The sequence below is a fragment of the Enhydra lutris genome, unplaced genomic scaffold (genome assembly GCF_002288905.1).
Source record: "Enhydra lutris kenyoni isolate GAN:26980312 unplaced genomic scaffold, ASM228890v2 scaffoldscaffold1, whole genome shotgun sequence".
In the NCBI taxonomy this organism is placed as follows: domain Eukaryota; kingdom Metazoa; phylum Chordata; class Mammalia; order Carnivora; family Mustelidae; genus Enhydra; species Enhydra lutris.
This window is the reverse complement of record NW_019154085.1, coordinates 77,758,962-77,782,752: the sequence shown is the minus strand read 5'-3', so window position 1 is coordinate 77,782,752 and position 23,791 is coordinate 77,758,962. Positions and strand designations below refer to the sequence as shown.

The following is a 23,791-nucleotide window of genomic DNA, read 5'->3' as shown; positions in this document are numbered from 1 at the left end:
GGAAAGGAGGATAGCAAGGAGGAGAGACACTTAGAACTAGAGTACTCATTCATACTTGGTGATACTACTTATCAATGAGTTTTGCATTTATTTTCTTGGGGAAAATATATGAAGAAAAATGTTCTCTCTATTGCATTGTCTAAAAGATTCACATATTTCTTAATCTCTGTATTATAAACTTGCATTCAGAATTAAAAACAACAGTTTTACTTCTTTGAATCTTGACATGAGATCCCACAGTGGATTTTACATTTACATTTTTTCCTCCCATCTCAATTTCCCTCTTTATTGACTTCTGAGAAATCTTTTCTTTTTTTTTTTTTTTAAAGATTTTTTTTTTATTTATTCATTTGACAGATAGAGATCACAAGTAGGTAGAGAGACAGGCAGAGAGAGAGGAGGAAGCAGGCCCCCCGCTGAGCAGAGAGCCCGATGCGGGGCTCGATCCCAGGACCCTGGGATCATGACCCGAGCCGAAGGCAGAGGCTTTAACCCACTGAGCCACCCAGGCGCCCCCTGAGAAATCTTTTCATTTTTTTTCATCCATGAAACATTGACCCCACCAATATCATCAGTGTGGGAACCACACGGGGCATTCCACCAACCTCACTAAATTTTGTGGCACAGATACTTTACCTTGAAATGCCATAAATCATTAATGGGGCACCTGGGTGGCTCAGTCAGTTAAGTGACTGACTCTTGGTTTCCCCTCAAGTCTGAATCTCAGGGTTGTGAGATTAAGCCCAGTGTCAGGCTCTGTGCACCACAGAGTCTGTTTGAGATTCTCCCTCCCTCTCTATCTCTCCTCCTGCCCACGCACACACTGAGCTCTCTCTAAAATAAATAAGTAAATAAAAATCTTTAAAAAATAATTAATGTTGTCCTGGAGCCAGAACTTTGAACAAACAAAAGCCTTATTCAATACACACACACAGACACATATATATGTATGTATATATATATATATATATACATATATATATGTATATATATATGTAAAAAGTAAAGTATCAGTATAAAGCAAGATTTTCCAGAACTGATAGAAAAAAATATATATATTTATATATATATATATTTTTTTTTTCTATCAGTTCTAAGGATAAGAAATTATCTTTTCTTTATTTTTATAACCCCCAGCAAAATCATTTGCTGGAGATAAACTCATTAAAAATAGTTATTGAGTTAATGAATGACTATATCCATGAATTAATGGAATTTCTTACTTGACGATAATAGAAGATTTATAAAATACTAATGATTCCTTAAAATGCAATAAGAAATAGCTCATATTTCAAGTAATAACCAAAAAAGCGGCAGGGGAGATTTTGGCATATTTTATTTTAGATTTAGCATTTTTCTTAATAGCTAGTGGAAATGCTGGGAAATATATCTCTCAGAGCTCAGAAAAATGAGACCTTTGCAGTCCTTTAGCCATTAACATGCTGGAGGAAAAAGGATGGTCAATACTTAAAGACTAATACATTATGATCTTTTGAATCAAGAAACTGGGGATTTCTTCATCAGAAATAAATACCACATACGGTTCTATATACAGAAACGTGATAAATGAAACTTGAAAGATTCCTTAAAAACTTCCTCTGTAAGTCAAACCCAGACACACCATGTCTAAATGTATTTAATTTTTATTTTTTACTCTTAAAGTGAAGCTATTTACATTTGACCTTAGAAGACAGACCACATCAGTAGGACATGAGAGATTAAGCTCCGCAGTATTAAAGTTAGAACACTCACATATTTGCAAATGTCTATGCAAATGTCATTAAAAAGAAAAATCACCATAAAATAAATGTTTATTCTTTAATTGTAATATCGAACAATCTGTACTTGGTTCTAAAGTTCAGTCAAGGGAGAGCTTCCCAGGAGGTGTATTACTATTGTATGAGTGTGGAGAGCAGAGGTGGAGAATGCTTCTGGAGGTCAAGGAGTGGCCTTCCATGGGATAGTCAGAAAAGTTAATAGTTCAGTTATTCCCAAGAAGCCTTCTTGCTGCAGACCCGTAATTAATGTTCCCACTGCTCCTCTCTCTCGTTTACACCTTCTTCTTCTTCAGGGAATGCTGATTCACTCTGGCCTTTCAGATGCTTAACCCCTGAAATTATAAAAAATTATGCTCTATTTAAGTGAAATTTATTTCTAGCAGATTCATTGCTTTGCTGCAAGAGATAAAGAAAATGAGTGGAAAGTTTTCGCTGGTGTATACATGTTTTCCACAAGAATTTCAACCATCTAACCCTATATAAACCTTTTAATTCACTGAGAAAATCAAAACACACCCAGCCAAATTTCCATTAGAGACAGGCTTCCTTTATAATTAAATCTTCTCCATTAAGAATTGCCTCACAGCCTATTAAAAACCTGTTAACTAAAAATCCGCTCACAGGCTCTTATTGTAATTCTGATATATCATTTAGTTCAAATATTTCTTTTGGCATCCCTGAATTCCATTACAACAAGAACCATTGAAGAAACCCCTAGGAACAAAGGAGTGTGTGTGCCATTTCTATAACTTGTAAACAACAAAAGAATCACGATATTGTTAGTCTCCTTCAGGAATCAGAACATATTCATTTGATTACGAAACTTCTGTATACAAAATTCTCCAGTAACTTCCCCCACAGCCCACAGAGAGGCAAAACACTGGCACACCTCTGCCTGCTCCACAGGCTTATAGATCCTGGCCTCTCCCTACTTATTTGGCCTCATTCCTTCCCAGCCCTTCCTGCTTCCCCCTTTCACAGTAATTTATGAGTTACTAGTTAAGGACCCTAACCTACTCTTCCACATTCCCTGATCATTCCCGGCTCCTTCAAGCCTCCATGCTCTTCTCATTTCCTTCTCACTGCCAAATAGCCTCTTCCTACTCACCCACCCGATATTCTCCTGTTCATGCCGCTGCCTCAGCTTGCCTCCTCTGGAAAGGCTCCTCTAATTCCCTACACAGACTTAGCTAGGCTTTTTTCATATTTCCCTACTGTTCTTGGATCATTTTCTCTTGTATCAATTACCATACAGAACTGATTTGTTTACACATCTTTCTCATTAGAGCAAATTTCTTGATGTCAAGATTATATAGTTTCAGTTTGGGGTCTCAAACACAATGCCCGGCAAACAGTATGTACTCATCCATATTGATTGAATAAATGGCTGATACAATTAAAAAATAACTTGGTGTATGTGGCATATTTTTTTTCAAGATTTCAAAATTAACCCAAATTTGGAGTATAAACCAAAAGGCAACTACCACAACCATACACTCAAAATCTAAGAATTACCTCCTGTTTCACTTGGGTCCTGTTCTGTTAAAACATCATACCAGCAGACACTCCATGCATTGCTACTTAACGTGAAAAATTTTATACATATTTCATATTTTAGAAAATTGGTTTATAAGATTTTTCTAAATATTACTGAAAAATATTCGATTAGAATTGATAAATGAAAGGAAGTCACTGCTCATGTTTGTTATGAAACAAAAAAAAAAAACTAAAAAAAAAATGTGGATTTGCATGTACTGTAGTCAGCAAGCCTCAGAATGCTGTTTGGCAAAGAACAACATCCTTGGGCTTGGTGGATTATCTTGCAAAAATATTTGATCAGTTGTAATAATATTTAAATACTTTAATTTCATCTGTAAATACAGATCACTCAAAATTCCTGTTGACCCAAAACAGTAGATGGACATTTATTATTAACAAATGGAGCTTATCTTATATATTATAAATTATAGGGTGGGAGGGAGATGTCTAAATGTTAAGGAGAAGGTAAGGGAATTCATTCATTCAATAAATATCCAATCAGTTATTCTGTTAGGGTCTCATATACCTTGGTCTCTAAACCTCACAACACCATGAAGAAATGCCTGGATGGTGAAATTTAGACTCGAAGAAGGTAAGTGATTTGTTCAGGGATATAAGGACAGTGTAGTTTTAAGAGAAGTTATGACACATCCTATTTCCTCAGTACACTGATGACTGACTAAATGAATAGTGAATGAGGCATAAAAGTTCCATTTTCAGGAGACCCTAACTCATTTTCACCTTTAGTTTTTCTGGATGCTGATACAGATTTTCCTGTCATTCTCTAGGATTTATTATAGGTTTACAGTATCCATTAACCTTGCTTAGACAATGTTGGGATTCCTTCTGGAATATTAAAGCACAATAATCATTCAGCCACATTTCACTCTCCTAAGCTGAAATTGTCTCTCCCAGTCTGAAAAGGTTCTGTTACCTCCAGAGCTCATCCCTTTCACCCACAAGGCAACTGCAGAGTAATAAAGTTGTGTTTAAGACAACTTTCTTTAAATTAGAGATAGTAACTTAATGGCAACATTGATTCATTTATATGAGGGGCTGAAACATTAAGAAAATATGGTAACCAAAAAGTCCAACTTACTAAATAATTAGTCATCATTTCCCTTACTTGAGTGTAGGCCTACTTGCTTTTAATTTATTTTATCACCCAATAATGGTTATAGCGTTATATAAGGAAGCCTTTTTAAAAGTAAAATCACTCACTTGGGCAAACCCCGGAAGACACGTTTCTTAGCCTTTTCCGTGAGTGACATTAACTATTTCTAGGTGAAAGATTTGGTGAGATGGGAGTTGATAACATGAACATCTCTACAGAACCACACATTCTTTGGTTCTCAAAGCAATTTACATTCATGTCATCTTTCCACTGAATAACGGATAGTTGGTTAACTTGTGTCTTGAGTCTTTTTTCCTATGAGTAATATTTGTTTGGTTACGGAGGCAGTAGTACTAACAGGTCTGTGTGAGGTCTGTGAGGACTATCTAATAATTTCTGTCTCCCCATGCCCTTCTCCTTTTCCCAAACACACAGATACTTTATATTTACATTTTCTTTAAACCTTCATTTAATATTAAGGTAATTCTGAAGGTGGAAGAAAACGACTTGGTCTGGGGGCCTGAGAAAATCCTCAGAGCCTCCTCCTCTGTGGAATGCTAACAAGCATATATTGAAACACCTCGCCTGCACAGGACTGACTCTGCACAGCATACAGCAAAAAAGCTCCTGGAGCAAACAGACTCAGCCAGCCCTGTACACAAGAAAAAGCCAAGAGATTCAAAAAACACAACAGGCGTTCTCTTCTCCATAGCAAATGAACACAGGCAAAGGAACCAAAGGTAAGACCAAGATACGCAGTATGAAGGAATGAAGTAAACAGAGTTGGAGGAAAGGAAACGAGACTGAGTAAAAGAAGAAAAGGAAAGGAAACAAATGTTGCTCGAAACAGGACATAATCCTCCTGCTCTTCTCCATTCTCTAGATCAGGTGGTGGTATAAGTGAGTTGGATGAAGTTGTGAAGTGACTGAGTGAAGAGTTATGAATAATGAATCTACAGAGGGAAGCTTATGTTTGGCAAGCCATGGGTCAATATGTTTATCAATTAATTTGGAGTGAAAAAAAATCCAGGCTTATTTACATTTATAGATGACATAACACCAGGAGGGAAAGATGGCATGAAGAATGATAAAACTAGTATTCCCAAAGCTTTCCAAGAGCAGGGAAGAGGCTGACGTGGGTAAGGTGCTGCTGAACACGGAGTTTTGTTTTTAGAAAGATTTCTTTGCCTCTAAGAAATAGAGAATGAGTGGGGCCTCAACTGATTACAGTTAAGGGCTTCAGGTGATCACAATTCCAACACGACCCAGCAGAGTCACCTGTTTAGACTAGGCTCTTGGTGGTGTCAGAGCATTCCTAACAGCAGGCAGTAGTTTAAGGAATGCTCCCTAACCATAGGTTGACAGACTTTTCTGGAATATGCTGCCTGATTGTGAGCTCTCTGTTTCAAGGGTTCCACTGAAGAAGGTAATTGAGATTAAAAGTAGTCTTATGAAATCGCTTTTCTAGAACAATTGTATTTGAAACTGGAATGCCTGGTAAGTAAGAGAGGACAAGAGGCTGCCATTGAATTCCTAACACACTGGAAAAAGAACTGAAATTTATCTAAGTAGCTCCTGAGAGCAGACATAGGGTCAATAGTGGACATTTATGTAGTGAGGGCAGATTATAGCTCAATAAAGAAAAGAAAATTCTTAAACTCTTTGCCCAGCAATAAACATGTGAGTGAGCTTTCATCACTATATGGATTCAAGTCTAAACTAAATGTCTATTTCTGAGATGGGTCGTAGAAGGAGGCCTGCATTGTGTAACAGGAGAGACTGACCATCTTGCTGACCCTCAGATGCTTTTAATCCATAAAAGAGATCTTCTTTCTACTGAAAAATTTGCTCTGCTATGTGTACTTTAAATTACAAAAAAAGTAATTATGACTTCTAATGACATAAATGACTCAAATCCACATTTTAAAAACTAATTCACATTGGGAGTAGCAAATGTAAATGGATTCTTTTTTTTTTCCCCAACCACATACTTTAGACCTTAAAAATCATTCTAAAGTCCTCTAGGGAATATGTGGGTGGATTTTACAGAGTCTCTGACCCTTTTGGAATTCTATTTATAGTTGTATTTGTGCTTTTTGGGGGAAAAAGGCTCATAGTTTTCAGCAGAATCTCAGAGGGGTCTCTGACCCACAAATAATTGTGAATATGAATCCTGATCTAATCTCTTTAGCTTAAAGATGAAGGAGCAATATCAGTGTGCAAACGACTTGCTTAAATTCACACAGCACTCATTGGCTGAGCTGGGACATAAACCTTGGTCCCTAATTCCTATTGGGGGCTCTTCACCTGGGTCACCAGGACCCAATCTTGCCTTGTCATTGACCTTTTCCCAATTAAAAACCTGAAGGAAAATCAAGCACTAACAACATAAGTGCCTTTTTTTATTATTACATTCCTTGCAAGAATTTTACATAGCTGATAGATTCAGATGTAATTTGCCAGTCTTTTGTTATTGCTACTGTTTTTAATGGAATTTGGAATCAGAAAGATACAGAATTTAATCTCACCCAGGAACATTCCCAGAATAGAACCAAGTTACAAATAATGTTCAGATGGTCAGAAAAGAAGCAGCCTTTCTCTTTGCCATGCTCAAACCTGAGACAGGATTCTGGGAGACACAGAAAACATATCATGGTCTGGTCTGGGAGATGAGACCTAGTAGTCATCAAGCAATAGGAGTTAAACACCATAAAGTAATAAAGTCCCTGCTGTGTGTTAGGCACAGGAGAGACACAATTATAGACCAAATGGGGATGAGGGTCAAGGGGCGATGCTGTATATATAAATGAAGTTAATTCTGTGAATATGTGTTACAGACCAGTACTACAAAAAATACATTTGGAGAGTTCTGGTATGGGAAAAAGGAACTCCAACTTGGGAGATACTAATTTGGAGAGCTATTTATTAAGCAATACACTAGATAGAGTAAAGGAAACAGAAAGTCTGAGTTCTATATAAGAGAACTATTTGCAAAATACAATTAACAGCCATTCATTTTCTGAAGGCCTTCTACATACAAAAGAGTGATTTCAGTGGCCCTATAAAGGTTATGTTCTAGGGGCACCTGGGTTGCTCAGTTGTTAAGCATCTGCCTTCAGCTTAGGTCATGATCCCAGGGTCCTGGAATTGAGCCCCACATTGGGCTCCTTGCTTCGTGGGAAGCCTGCTTCTTCCTCTCCCACTCCCCCTGACTACTTGTGTTCCCTCTCTTGCTGTGTTTCTCTCTGTCAAATATATAAATAAAATCTTTTTTTTTTTTTTTAAAGATTATGTTCTAATGGTTCCTGGTATTTTGACCCTTCAAATTTTATCAAAATAATACTTGAGGGATATAATGTATCCTACAACATGGTACAGCAGGGCCTGGGTGGCTCAGTCAGTTAAGCATCTGCCTTCAGCTTAGGTCTGGGGATTGAGCCCCGCATCAGGCTCCTTGCTCAGTTGCGAACCTGCTTCTCCCTCTCCCTCTCCCTGTCACTCTGCCTACTTGTGCTCTAGTTCTCCCTCTCAAATAAATAAAATCTTAAAAAAAAAAAAAAAAAAGAAAACATGATACAGCAGGCCCATCATCTCTCAGACAGAAAATCTGCTTTCCATTTCCCAAAATGCTTTCATATGTATTTGTTTAATATTCTTGTCATTTCTTTATAATGCCTATCTATGCATCAATATACTTAGGGTCACAGAGATCAAGAGATACATCAATTTCATTCGGAATGAAAGCTAAACACATTATCATGACCTGAACTCACCTTAAATCTATTTTCTACTTTATCTGAAGTAAATTACATATAAGCAGTACAGTTAATCTCTGTTCTAATATGGTGACTGGTCAGTTAACATAAACTGCAAATCAACACGTGGTCATTTCATTTAATACCCTATTACTCAGGAAAGCATTTTTCTGGAGACGATTAAATGTGTGATATGCATTTCTCTTCATCATACACAGAAATAGGGGCAGCATGTTTATGTGATATTAATAACTATTTGTGAATATTATATATCTTATGTATATTTTTACTATGATACATTTCACCAAAGCTCTTGCCCAAGAGTAAACCTTAGGTAAAAGATTTAGCAATAAATACAAAGGAGAAGATAGGGTAGGAGGAGCACTTACATACTGTCTGTTAGAAGTGTGAATTCAAATAATATCTCTGGAGAGTAGTTTAGTCTTACTTAAAATGTAAAGTGCCCACATCTTTGTCAGTAAGTATGAGGTAGGAGCCAGAATTTTGCAAGAATCCTACTACTCAGCCTAGGATGAGAATCACTTTGAGGAACTGAGTACCTCTTTTGCCCTCTATAGTCAAGTACCCTTCCAATACTCCTTTTTGCTTCTAAGCTAATGCATTCCCTATGAACTCAGAAATAGAGTTAAATTTCTAAGCCTCCATATAATGGAGCTAAATGTGTTGAGCAGTTTCACTTTAGAAAGGGACAGAACAGCTCCCTAGCTAGCAAGACTTGACTGCCATTGATTGAACACAATAGCGTGTCTAAAATAAAGAATGCATCAATCAGCAGGAGTCAGTGGTTAGCCTTGAAAGCACTAAAAATAAAATAACGAAAGGGGAGTTGCATTTACAGCCACAGAAGCTAATGCTGTCTGTGTTTTTTAAGCATGCCCATAGGAGGGTGTCGTGTGCTGGCATTTTAGAAGGCTCTGTCTTCCAGGCAGGGTAGTTTTCTACTGAAGCAATGATCTCTATAGGCTACCTAGCCTGATGTCAATATATGCCCAATGACATAGCCAAATCATCCAGCTCTGATTCCAATCTCACTGAGAAACCTCTGACAACAACAGAGCTTCTTCACAGGGAGAAATGACCCCGACTAGATGTAAAGAAAGTAGGAGTGAGTCGTGGAGCTATTTAGAAGACCGTTCCAGGCAAATGGAACAAGAATTGTAAACACTTTGTCTGAAGCATGTCTGCCATGATCACAGGACAGCAATGAGCCTAGAGTGTCAGCAATGAGGCAATAGTGGGAGGTAAGCTCAGATAGCAGAACTCGGGCTGGGCGCAGGAGGAGCCTGACAATATACGATCTCAGAGGACATTATAAGCATTTTAGCTGTTATTCTGGGAAGTTACTGACAGATATTTTTGGTGTTTTTGTTTGTTTGTTTGAGTAGAGGAGCAACATGATCTGATTTTCAAAGCATTTTTAAAGACTCACTCCAGAGTCCACGATGTAAAAGCTTTGACGTCACCACTCTATTTTAACAAGGAAAATGCTGAACAAGCTTAAAAAAAAATAAACTCTTCTTAGATCCATTAGAGAAGCAAGGTCACAGAGCAAACCACTGCCAAAATATGGAAATACAGAAAGGTGGATATAAAGGAACACAACTTGCTGGAGCAGAAACCCATGTGGAAACTAGTGCCAGGGTAGGAAAACCTGAGCTAATATTAACTGATGAATGCCTGAAGGCTCAGTGTGAATAAGATGGACAGATTAAAAACTCCAGGGGCAGGAGAGTAACTGTTTAGGGCTCTCACAGTCTCGTGTATTTTATCTCCTGGAGCTCTACTAGGTTCTCACAGTAAAAATCTGAGAAAAAGCTCATGCTTTTCAAAAGGAAGGGGGATAGTGGCCATTTTCAAAAACAGAGCATTCTATTCTTCTTAACAAGGTCAGCTCTCAGGAGGCTTTTACCAGAGCCTAACCTCCTGGGATTATATCAAAGACTAACCTACCTGGGGGGAGAGAACTACTAAATTCCATCCCATTTAGCCATCCTATCTCACTTAAGTGGGGAGGAGGAGGACCAAGAAGCACTGGTGAGGTTTACAGTCCACAAGCACAGGCTCGCTAAAAGGGTGAGCCTTTTCATAGACCATAGAACACTTCTTCCCCAACCCTTACCACCATGTTACTAAAGATCTGAAGGGGTTCCTGGGTGGCTCAGTGGGTTAAACCCTCTGCCTTCAGCTCAGGTCATGAGCCCCGGGTCCTGGGATCAAGCCCCGAATTGGGCTCTCTGCTCAGTGGGGAGCCTGTTTCCATCTTTCTCTCTGCCTGCCTCTCTGCCTACTTGTGCTCTCTCTGTCAAAAAAAAAAAAAAAAAAATCTGTTTACCACAGTTCCTTTTACCCAGAGCATCACATTCACCTTTCCACAAAAATTACAAGGAACCTATAGGCAAAAAACACAGTTTGAAAAGACTAAACTACCATCAGAACCAGAGTCAGATGTAACAGGAATGTTGGAATTATCACACCAGGAATTGTGTTTTAAGCTATAATTAATATGCAAATGAATTTCATGGAAAAAATAGATAACCTGTAAGAACAGATGGATAATATAAGGAGAGAAGTGGAGATTCTAAGGAAGAATAAAAAAGAAATACTGGAGATCAAACACATTGTAACAGAAATGAAGAATATCTTTGACAGGCTCATTAGCAGATTGGATATGGATGAGGAAAGAATCTCTGAGCTTGAAGATATAACAAGAGAAAATTCCAAAACTGAAAAAGCAAAGAGGAAAATAGGAAAGAGAATATGCAAGAACTGTGGGACATCTACAAAAGATGTAACATACAGGTAATGGGAATACTAGAATGAGAAAAAAGAGAAAGAAATAGAGGCAATATTTGAAGCCAAAATGACTTGAGAATTTCTCTCTAATTAATGTTAGGCACTAAACCATAGATCCAGGAAACTCAGAGAATTCCAAGCAGGATAAATATCCAAAATACTACGCTTCTGTATATAATATTCAAGCTACAGAAAATCAAAGAAAAAGAAAAAAAATACTGAAAAAAGCCAGAGTGGGGGAAAAATCTTGCCTAGAGAGGAATAAAGATAGGAATCACATCCAACTTCTCAGGAACTATGCAAGAGAAGAATGAAGAGTAATATTTAAAATGCTGACAGAAAAAAACCCCAGCAACCTACAATCTTATACACCATGAAATTATCTTTCAAAGAGAAGGAGAAATAAAGACTTTCTCAGACAAATAAAAATTGAGTGAATTTGTTGCCAGGAGGCCTGCCTTGCAAGAAATATCAAAATTCTTTAGACAGAAGGAAAATAACATAGATCAGCAACATGGAACTATATAACAAAAGGAAGATCATCAATGAAAGTGTAAATGAAGATAAAATAAAAACCTTAACTTAAAAAAAAAAACAAAACCTTAACTTCTCTTATTTTTAGTTGATCTAACAGCTGATGTTCCAAAGTAATAATAGCAATAATATATTCATTTATGTATGCTTATGTATATATGTTTTATATATATGTTTATGCATGCTTATACATAAGTGAAATAAATGACAGTGATCATATAAGGTACATGATAGAATAAGACTACTGCATTATTATTATAAGGTACTCACACTATCTGTGAAGTGGTATAGTGTTATTTGAAAGTAGACTTGGATTAGTTGTGAATGTACATTGCAAATTCTAGGGCAACCACTAACATTTTTTTAAGAAGTATAACCAATAAGCTAAGAAAGAAGAGAAAATATAATGATACAAAATGCTCCATAAAAACTACAAAAGGCAAAGAAAGAGTGGAAGACAAAAACAGAGACAAATAACACGGCAACAAATAGAAAGTGTGGTATTTATTAATATAAGACCCAACTATAGATTGTCTATAAGAAATTTCTTTAAATAGGGGCACCTGGGTGGATAGGTTGGTTAAGCTACTGCCTTTGGCTCAGGTCATGATCTCAAGAGTGCTGGGTTGAGACCTCCATCAGGCTCCCTGCTTGGCCAAGCATCTGCTTCTCCCTCTGCCTCTCTCTACCTCCCCTGCTCATGCTTGCTCTTGTTCTTCCTCTCTCTCAAATAAAATAAATAAAATCTTTTAAAAAATAAATTTCTTTAAATATATAAATATGTACAGATTAAAATTATAAATGAGTGGAGAAAATATATTTTGTTGACATTAATCAAAGAAAGCAGGAGTAGTCATATTACTTTTTCACCAGCTAGACCCCAAGACTTGATCTTAACTGCCCACCTGTTTGTACTCACTCACAATTTGTCCCACATTTTTCTTTAAACTCTTTTCCAGCTTATCTCTAAACTCAAGCAAATGGAAAGCAAAATTGCCCCTTGAGAGAGAGTGCCTACCCAGACCACCCAGACCAGTTTGAGCATATCCCCAACTTGGGCCTGCACAGATGGACCATGGAGTGACCTTGAGAATAACCAGCAATTACACTTACCTCATTGTAATACTAAAATCTCTGCCCAAGTAGTAAAGCCTCATTTACATTACATATAATGTATGTATAGGCATGTTTCCATAAGGCACCACCTTATGCCTACCTCTACATATGATGACAAGGCTCCCCTTTTTAAATACTTATCCTAACCCTAAATAAAAGGAATTCATCCACACTTGTTCAGGGAATCACAGCTTTGGAAGTTACTCCCTGTGATCTCCTTATTTGCTGCAAAAATAAAGTTGACTTTGTACATCAACTCCACCTGGTTTATCTGTAACTCACCAAAGAGGGAACTCATGTTGGCTTGATTATGCTTTCAGACTGAATAGACTTCAAAGCAAGGAAAATTATCAGAAATAAAGGAGGGCATTATACCTAACAAAACTACAACTGAGATAAAACCCAATTCTTTATTCCTAATGCCTGAACCTAGACAAGGAAACGCAACTGACAAAAAGCTTACAGCCTTGAAGACCACTTTCACATAAAACTTTAAACCACATCTCTTAAGTAAGCTTTAACATTTCCTGAAAAACTTACTTTATTTTCCTGTTTAAATCATTAAATTTTTTTGGGATGCCTGGGTGGCTCAGTTGGTTAAGTAGCTGCCTTCGGCTCAGGTCATGATCCCAGTGTCCTGGGGTCGAGTCCCACATCGGGCTTCTCGCTCGGCAGGGAGCCTGCTTCTCCCTCTGCCTCTGCCTGTACTCACTCTCTCTCTCTCTCTCTGACAAATAAATAAATAAAATCTTTAAAAAAAAATCATTAAATTTTTTCACTCCTGGAACAATGCCTGAACAGCATAGATGCTCAGCTCATTTTAAGTGAAAAAATAACTGACTTCAACCTCACTTTCATTAAAAGTATTTCCCATTCAAAGTATACATAATTTTCAACCTAGTCATTTTTTTTTCAGATAAATGAAATTCTGCCCCACTAATTTAAGTCACATCTTCTATGGCAGAAAAAGTAGTGTTCTTGGTCTGAAGTTAGTTTGTTCTTCTCAGTCTCCTATAGTTTTTTAGATTACCATTCTAGACTTGGCAATTACAATTCAAGAAAATGCATAGTAAATCTTAAAGATGGAAACAAGAAATGGTACTTGCCCCAGTTTATAATGTTGCTCTGATCCCTAAACACAGGTAATTAAGCCCATTGAGTATATATATATCTTTTACAACAAATGGATTTAAGTATTGTGGTCTCCCCAGTGTTTCTTTTATTACTTAAAATTTTCTTTTATTGGAAAGTGCTCATCCTGATGAGTTGCTAGTTAACATCCAGTCTCAAATTCTGCTCATTTCTCTCCATATCCTGAGGCTGTTTTCCTCCACTTTGTCTGTGGAGGGCCTCAGCTCAGTTTGCTTCTCATTATACAGCTTGCTGCCGCCAGGAAGCTTCTGAATGACGACATTGTTCTGCCCTTTCATCTTCTGCCCGACCCAAGGACATGAAGTTCACACTCTGAGCCTTGCAACTGTTTTGCTCTGACCCTGCTTTTCTGTTCATTTACCATTGTTCTCGCAGGCATTCTTGTTCACAGGCAGCTTAACTCTCTGACCATCCCTTTAAATAACAGCAATTCATTGTATTGCCATGGGGCTCACTGACCTACTTTCTTCTTTGATGTGCTGCTCTACGGTTGGTCTGTTCCACTTGTCTCCCATATGTAAAAATCACAGTATCTCTTCTTTTTACATATCTTTAGCAAACTCTTTATGTTTTTATTTTATTTTACTTTTTTTTCAGTGTTCCAAAATTCATTGTTTATGCACCACACCCAGTGCTCCATGCAATATGTGCCCTTCATAATACCCACCACCAGGCAAACTCTCTTTAGATGAGCTGACACCATTTTATTTCTTTCTTCTTAAATTTTTATTTTATTAAGAATACTTGATGCAAATGAGCAAATGTATATTCATTCTACAGGCAGTAGCAATTTTATATAGTCTACATAAGGAAGAAAAAAATTAATAAATTTTTTTGCTTAAAATTGTAACTTTCTGTTATTTCTAGCTTGTGATATTCAAATGTAATAACTAGGAAAAAGAAGTATTCACTTGCTCAATTTCTTAGTTTCTCAACACTTACTGAAAAAAGTTTCTTTTCATTACCAAAATTGGAACCCCTTCAACCCACTCAAGACATTATAAGTCAATTGCTCTAAGATCATGGCTTTTGAATTTTCAAATTCTTCTCTTAAAAAAGTAAACAATCTTAGTTTCAGTGTATACACATTGCATTCAATTTATAAAAATTTGTTATCTTTGTGTTAGAAAACTTCTAAAATTATTAATAAAAATTAAAGTTTTTCAAAACCCATGTTGAATTTCATTAAACCCACAGTCTGAGAGGAAGAATTCTCTTGAAGTACGTTTATGACTTATCCCAGCCCAAAATGATGTAAAATCATTTCAATTTGTTCCCCAAATTTACTGCACATCTACTAACTTTTCTGAGTTCCTTATTTTTATTTCTTCTTCAAATAATAGAAACTACTCTGAGGAAAAAATGCATAGATAACTGATAAGGTAATCACCAGATTTCTAGAAATAACATGAAATTATTGAGAATAAACAGCACTTTTATTTTTGGTTTGATACATTGACTAGAAATAAGTTTCTCATTTATTAACACAAGGCAGCAGCATCTCTCACACAAAATGCCAGATGATCATTTGGCTAAATCTAAACCTTGTGCAAAATTGGCCATGAATTAAACTTTCAATATTTCTCCAAATGAGTGCATATAAATACTCACAGATATATTTACGGACTAATTTATTGACAACTTTTAAAAAAATATATCTCATTAAACTTCACACATATTTGACTACTGGATCATTCTACCTGGATTATGTCATGAATTTTTCTTTTTTATAAATATAATTATGAATAATTTAATTGCATCATATCATAAATTTCGTTGTATCAAATGAAAATATTGACAATCTATCTTTTTTGCAATTGTTTTAGCATTACTTCATTTGCTAATACAGGGAACCTCAGAAAAAGAGACCGGTCTGGCCCCCCTCTCAGCCAGAGGGTTTATTAAGAAAAACATAAACCAATGGACACAGAAGAATAGCCTGTGCTCCTGGTTTACTTCCCTTCTGGTCCCCTCCCCATATAACTATTAGCTCAGAGAACTGCCCGCCCTTAAGTAGCTATTGTGCTGTAAGAAAGAGCATTTTCTCAATCACAGAAGTACAAGGGTTGAAAGAACTTTAAAAGGTAGTCTTGAATTTAAGTAGCAGCCCAACTTCCCCCTAACACAGACACACACCATCACTACCACCATCACCATCATCATATTAAGATGTGAAAACCAAGACCTGTTTTCCGAAGTCTCACAGCAAGTAGAACTTAATCTAAAACACAGGTTGTGAGACTTTCATTCCATCTTCTCTACATCATACTGCACCAGACACAGAGAGTGCCTGGGAATTCCAAGCAGAGGTCCCTTTCCTACCTTCTCTTACTACCTAACTCTGATCTGGTTGCCTGATGTCCACTAAGAGGTAAATCACTAAGAGGTAAAATGTTCCATGGTGCGTGGAAGCTGGGCCCTTTAGATACTCTAATGAATGTTCAGTGATATTGAAATGGACTGTTACTGTAATAATTTAGGCACATTATATTCTACTTTCATCAACTGACCTAAAAAATACCACTTGTAGCACTGATTCTATGAAATTTTAGATCCAAATTTCTTAAAAGTCAATTTTCAGGACACAGTCCCTTTTTATAATTGGAAGCTGCATGTTGTGAAAATTTGCCAATAGTACTATCAGAATATAAATAGAAGTACGCAGAAATAAGAATTACAATTTTCTAAGTTTCTAAGGAAGACTTGTTTATTTCTCAACAAATAATATTATCTCCCAAGTATTCCTGATTTGTTCTTATATAATGAGTATCTATTAATTAGTCTTTTCAGCCATGCTCTCTACCCTCCCCTGTTTACAGGGAATGACTCCTTTTCACTTATTTTCCTTCAGGAACCACTCCAAACATGCGGAACCATCAGCACTGCCTGGTTCTTATGTTACCTTGCCCCCTGGCCATTGTGCCAAGATGAGGGGTACTTGATCCTTGCTGGGCCAATCATAATCCCTCCCCCATGATTTTGCCATCTGAAACCAAGTCATTACACAAGAGTTTTGAAATTATAGGTGGTGTTAGATGTTAAACTTGTTTGCTTTTGATGACCATACTTCCTCCATGAGAAGAGGGCTCATCTGCAGGGAACTTTGAGGATGATGAGGTTGACAGGCAAAGTGAAGGACATGGAAGACATGGTAGCCTTTGATTATTTCCTGAGGCTCAGCTGCTTCCTCTCCCTTCCTAATAGTTTATTTTCCCTTAATGTAAAGTAACTGAGTAATCTTTGAATAAATTTCCCTTTTGCCTGAACTAATTAGATTTGGGTTTTGACATGTAAAACCCAAAGTGACCTGAATAGTCTATTCTCCCTATCTTATATCTTCCCTGAAACCTTCTTTTGGCATGGAAGACAGGAAAGAGAAATGGAAGGCAACGGGGTATTTCTTTTTTGTTCTTTCTTTCTTTCTTGCCTCTACTTCCAGCTTTGAATGTAATATATAATGAGCTGAGAACCAGACAAAAATGGGAAATATTCCATTACATCTCAGGATTGTTCAGATTAAATCTAAACCTTAGACTCATTACTAGAACTAAAGTAATAGAGAAAATTTAGGAGATTTTTTACAAAATCAATAATTGTCTCCTTATGGGCAAGGCAACTTTTGAAGGATGGATATCATAGACTTGCAGGTCAGAGGTCAAAATCATCACAACTTATTTTATGCTTTCTTTGGTTCCTGAGGCAATAATTTTATTACCACAAAACCCAGAACATTTTTGGTCAGCTCTAATTGTGTGGATTTGTAAATAACCAGATGACAGAATTTGAGTGGTTCTAAAATGTCTTGTCCAAAATTATCACAATTTAGGCTTTAAAATGCTTAAAATTTGTCAGTTTTCTCAGATTAAACATCTCTCCAGTAAATTGTGAAGACATTTGAGATATTGATAAACATGATATCACAGCACATTAAAAGCAATCTCCTGAAGACTCTAGAAAAACATAGCAAATAATAAGTTTTAAATACCCGAGTTAGCTCTGGAGCTTCCTCCTAATCATTATTTCAATTTTGTAAGGACTTATTTAACCAGAGCCTTCCATTAAGGTTAAACAACAACCTTGTTGTTTAACCCTTAAACTGTCCCTGCTCCCCTTTCCCCAGGGGACTGACTTAAAAACAAGTCCCAGAAACCAGCCCCAGGTAACAAAGCCCAGATGCAAGGGTGGGTCAGGCCAGGTGGAGACATCCAATCAGTGGGGGGTTGCATACTGTCTTCCTAGCTACCAAGGAGTATGGGCCCTGCCCTTTGGGAGACTTTTGGGTGCCAATTCTAACCAAGATGTGATAGGCTAGGTCAAATGATTACTATAGGGTAAATTGTAATTCAATTGGTCACCTAGCATCACTCTGCAGCTTTCTCTGTGTGTTACAACCTCATTGGCCACCTGTGCATGGCCAGGCCCGACCACATGGCCTTTGCGCTTAAAAGCTAGTCTGTGAAACAGAGAAGGGTCGCCCTCTCTGTAAGAGGCGTGGCCCTGGCCGGTCAGTTTGATTCTTGATGCTTGGTGCAAAATAAAGCTTTGCTTGACCTTCACTTTATATCAGTCTCGCTCCTTTAATCACGGACCCATTTGAGGGTGGGGGGCAACAACAAATTTGGCTTTGAAATACATGGAAATAGGATCTACAATTTTTGATGCCATACTTTTGCTGTTGTTCATGTGTGTTTTCCCACTCACCTAGTTTACCCTTACATTATGATCTCAGCCAAGTCTAGGCAGAATTAAGGTTCAGCTAATACATGGCTTACTTCAACCTCCTGGTGGAACATTTAATTTGTCTTGGGGTAGAAGATTATTTTGGAAATTTCCTTTTCTTTCCTTTCTTTGCACCTTCATCCTATACTATCAATGTTTATGATTAGCACTAGCTAACCTAAAATGGACCTCTGCTCTGCTTTTTCCATTATTTTCTTGATTCTAATTCTATCATCCTTTTTATTAATAGTAATAACATATATAGCACTTTTCAATTTTTCAGGACAATAAACATATTTTTCTACTCTTAACATAATGCTGAAACGTGGAAAGGACTGCTGCTATTATTCTCATTTCACAGTTGGAGAAATTATGTCTGCCAATAATTAAATGAGTTGCCCAAGATCCCTTAGCAAGACAATATCAGAGCTAGCATCAGAACTCAAAATTTCTAAATTTTAATCTAGTTCTTTTTCTACCAGGGCATCCACTTTCTCATTCCTTTTGGGTCAAGATCTCATTATTTGAGTTACAAGCTCTTCCTAATTGAGTCTCTTCCTCCATGCCTTTGAGGCATAATATGATGAACATTTTAGCTTTTTTTTTTTTTCCTGGAGAATTTGTATTCTTTTCTCATACCTCTGAAAAAAGGTTCAAATAATGGCAGTAGGTGAGATAATATAGGAAATTGGGACTCTGTACTGCCCCTTTACATCATAATATGTAGATAGGTCTCTGTTCTCTGCCTATTTGCAGGGTTGATGCTAGTAAGGGATAGAGCAGATATTTTTCTAGGACAGTACTACTTCCAAATATTCTTAAGTACTTTTCCCATAAATTATGGAAATGTCCTAGGAATTCCAACATCTCCTGAACTACATCCTGTACCAACAATATTGCAAAATTGCAAATGACCTCAGTCCTGATTATTTTCCTAGAAAATATCATCACTAAAAGAATGCAGAGAGACAGATTACATCTGTTGAAGAGTCGATTACTAGAATCAAATTTTTCATGTCTTTTTTCCTACAAAGTTATTTTAGGAAGCTTATTATGATCTCCCAATTATTTTTAGATATTTGTTCTTAGTTAATACTCTGTACACAAATAACTGTATATTCCTGTGTGTTGGGACAGAACAACATGTACCGTTTTGTTACATAATAAATATCATCATAAGAAACCACATCCATCATATTTGAAGAAAATCCAAAGTTAATGAGCATTTTTTTCTATTTCCATTAGTCAAGAAGTCTACAAATTAAGAACAGATTGTGTTCCAAAATGTGTTCATAGGTGTTTGGAACTCAGTCTATACATCTGTCCTTATTAAGGACGGATGTAAAATGTGGGGAATTTTGTTTTATTTTTCTAGATTGCTGACACACAAATCCTCCAGAGGAAAAGACCTACATTTGCTGTTTTGATAAATTCATTAATCATGGAGGCTGGGGCTTTGGGGCCTGGGCTATCAGTTGGTATCTAGGATTCAGAGAAAAATGTAGGGTTATCATGCATGTGAAAGGAAAGGGAAGCTTTCACTTTTAGAAGAGAAGGGACAGAATCAGGACCTGGGAAACATCTGAGGTAGGGGAAGGGGAGAGGATGCTATCTGTTGATCACATGAAAGGCAGAGATACCTGAGAGGAGAGCAATGTCTCATAAGAATTTTGAGAGTTTATGTTGGAATATTTTATATTAGACCCTCTCCTCATTTTATCTCACAAAATTGTCAGTAAATTCTACACTGCTGTTTATACCTGTGTGTAATACATATACTTGAAGGATCAGGCGGAAAAAAAAAATGGAAAGACATAGTGTGGGTTTCATGACAGTTATTCAGGGAAGGCTTCAATGCCTATTCAACCCATAAAGATCCAGAAATGCAAAACCAGCAGATCCATTTTAAGCCAAATCAAGACTGGCCTTGTTTCTGTAACCAGATATATTTCAAGTTATGATGGGAGGTTCCAGAAACAATTTTCTCAAATCCCGTTATTTCCCAAAGATGGAGTGAAGGGTTGAATGGCACTCTTAGTCCCATAGTAAACTAATCTTTTATTTTCATGCCAATTCACTCAAAATTGGTTTGGGAGTGGAGGGGAGGAAAGTATTCTCATTGTTTGGCTTTATGTATGAGTGATCCCTATCCTGTGTATTTCCTGTGATGTACTGCAAAACACATCAGAATAGAGAATGGGATACGTGTGAGTGTACATGTACAGGAGTAAATACGTGTTAATTTTATCTATCCCTTAGGGACAGTTGTTTAATATTTCAAGTACACTAATCAGGACTAACACTCCAAGGAAAGCTAGTTAGCATTTGAAGGACCCTAATGTTAAAGCCACTTCATAGGAGCCCCATTTTTAACTCCAATCAATATAAGAAAGTTTATTAGTCTATAATGTGCTAGGAATAATTTTTCTTCAGGGAAATGAGTGTTAGTCAAGATATTTCTACTGGCTAGATACACTGAATGGGCACACTTGCATTTGCATGAGTACGGTTTGAGTATCCAGTAAGCCTATTTTTCAGAGTAGAATCTAGGGAGTCCAATCTGTTCTGTGTGCAGTCTTTGTCACATGGTTCTGCCTGGCAATTTAAATTAATCCTGCCACTAGGAAACTGTCTGCCTTGCCTTGAGTAAGCCATTCATGTAAGCTGCTTGTTGAACTTAAAAGGGTGGAAAACTGAAATTCACTGAGATTTCATAACAACTTGTATGGTTCTGAGGGAAGGAGCTGCTTGTTAATGCATGTTTGCACATGTGGCAAAATTAGCAGTCAGCCATATTGATTATCTGAAGGAAAGAAATCGCAGTAAAGGAAACTGAAAATGTAAAGGCACAGAGACTGGAGGGAGCTTGACATATTTAAGAAAAAGGAAGCAGGCCAGTGAAAACAGAAAATAGGAATGTATTTAAAGCCAAGTGGAGATTGTGAATGAAAGTCAGAGGATGGGATGGGAGACTCCAGCTCATGTAGGCCTTGACTAGCTATAAGGAGGAGTTTCATCTACTTCTAAAAATTCTAGAAAATCCTACTGGGACACAAATTACTTGTTAGTTGAATACTATCAATATTATGGATTGCAGACACATTTGCCCAAAGAGGACAGGCAGGATGAAGAAGCTTTACTATGAAAAATAGTAGCTCAAGTTCAAGAATAAATAGTGACTGACAATAGACATTAAGTGTTGAGGATATCGCAGTGAATGGGTAAGACTTTGGCAAATGAAGATCACATGCTTTATCTTGTGAGCCCAAGTCCTGGAGGGTGGTGGTGAGGGGACAGCCTCAGATCAGATCCAGGTAATTGCTGTCATGCAGAGATGAGTCAAGCATTGCCACCTCCTCCTGCTTTCCATGACAAGCCATACATCTGAAACTGTGAGTTAAATCTAGTGTTTAAATGATGCCAATTTACTAAAAGAAAATAAACCATATATCAGATGAACAAATGATGAACTTAAATAGGGCTTATGAGCCATTTAAATAGGGTTTATGAGTTACTCCACAAATAACATCTGATCACTACATCTGATACTGAACGTTAAACTTTCAGTATATATGAAATCTCTCATTACCTTACCTTTCTTGTAAGTTGCAGCTTAATTATTCCTACTTCACAGGTAAAAAAGAAAAAATAAAACCCTTCTTTTTAAAAAGATTTTATTTGACACAGAGAGAGATAGATCACAGTGGGAAAGGGAGAAGCAGACTCGCTGATGAGCAGGGAGCCCAACATGGGGCTCGATTCCAGGACCCTGAAGGCAGACACTTAACCGTCTCAGCCACCCAGGCATCCCAAAAATAGAATCTTTCAAGCTAATCCCAACATTTTTTTAAAACTGTACAATCCAATATCTATTTATTTCAACGAGTATTTATTGAGTGCCCACCAACTACTAGGTGCTTGAAATATATGAATGAAAAAAAGATAAGTATCTCTGCCCCTGTGAACTTTATAGCCCTGGGAAGACACTTCCATTTAAAGGATAAGTGGGAATAGTAGGAAATGAAAAATTCACAAAAGAGATGAGGGTGGAGTGGTGGAGAAGACAAGTGATAAACGTAACAAATACATGAATTATGTAGAAAGTAGCCAAAGCTGCAGAGAAAAGACAAATAGAGCAGGGTAGGGGGGACTGGGAGTGCAGGTGGTCTTGGGAGGATTCCCACGCACACTCTCAACTCCAGTCTGCTCAGGGATCTGCCTCTGCCTTCTGTCTAGAACTTCATTCTCTCCTCTCTCTACTGCCTTCTTCCACTCAGTTTGTAAAATGTACTCAACTATCTTCTATTCCAAAAGTAAGCAAACAAGCACAAACCTCCTTTAACAATCCGTATTCCTCTTGCTTGTATCTATCTTATCCTGAAAGAAAGGAGCTGTCTATGCAGCTGAGCCCACTTTCTTACCTCTTGTGCTCTCAACCACCTATTCGGATATGATTTCCATTACAATCTCTTCACCAAAATTGTTTGTAGCGACCTTTGATTGACCTGGTGTTCCTCAAGCTTTAACCTAATTTCACCATTCCACAGCCTCTGCCACTCTTTCTTGAGGGTTCAACTTCTCTTGCCTGCTGAGAGGTCATTCTACTGGTAGTTCTGTGCGGTACTTAATTAGTCCTTAATTAGTCCTCCTCAGTCATCTTTGTGTTCTATTTTTCTGCTTTTTCTAACTTCTTCTTAAATGTCAGTATTCTCCCAATGTAGTTTATTACTTCTTTAAAGTAAAAAAAAAAAAAAAGCCTCTACCAACAAAGGCACCATGAACGCAAAATATCCAGAACCATATATTCTTTTATTCTCTCTTTTTTTTTTTAAGATTTTATTTATTTATTTATTTGACAGAGAGAGAGAGAGAGAGAGACACACACACACACACACACAGCGAGAGAGGGAACACAAGCAGGGGGAGTGGGAGAGGGAGAAGCAGGCTTCCCGCAGAGCAGGGAGCCTGATGCGGGGCTTGATCCCAGGACCCTGAGATCATGACCTGAGCTGAAGGCAGACGCCCAACGACTGAGCCACCCAGGTGCCCCTCTTTTATTCTCTTTTAATATGGATCTTGGTTAACTGCTTTCAGTGTTTGTCTCTGGGAAAGAAAGGCAAAACTTCTGAATAATTTGATCTGCCCTGGGAAATAGGTTACCTATTTTTATTTTCAAATTTTAAAGTTTTTATTTTTTAAATAATGGTTTATGTTCCTATGTAACTATGAAGACTGTGTGTGTTTGAATAGAGAACTTAGGCGTTAAAAAT

At 37.3% G+C, this 23,791-nt stretch overlaps 1 protein-coding gene across 1 annotated transcript in view; it reads right to left on the bottom strand.

The window, feature by feature from the left end:
* Nucleotides 1-2,021: 2,021 nt before the first annotated feature.
* Nucleotides 2,022-23,791, bottom strand: part of LOC111145380 (protein phosphatase 1 regulatory inhibitor subunit 1C) — a 115,723-nt gene continuing 93,953 nt past the window's right edge. Inside the window, exon 5 of the mRNA XM_022500252.1 lies at nucleotides 2,022-2,110. Coding sequence (XP_022355960.1) covers nucleotides 2,022-2,110 — 89 coding nt within the window. The remainder of the gene's footprint in view (nucleotides 2,111-23,791) is intronic.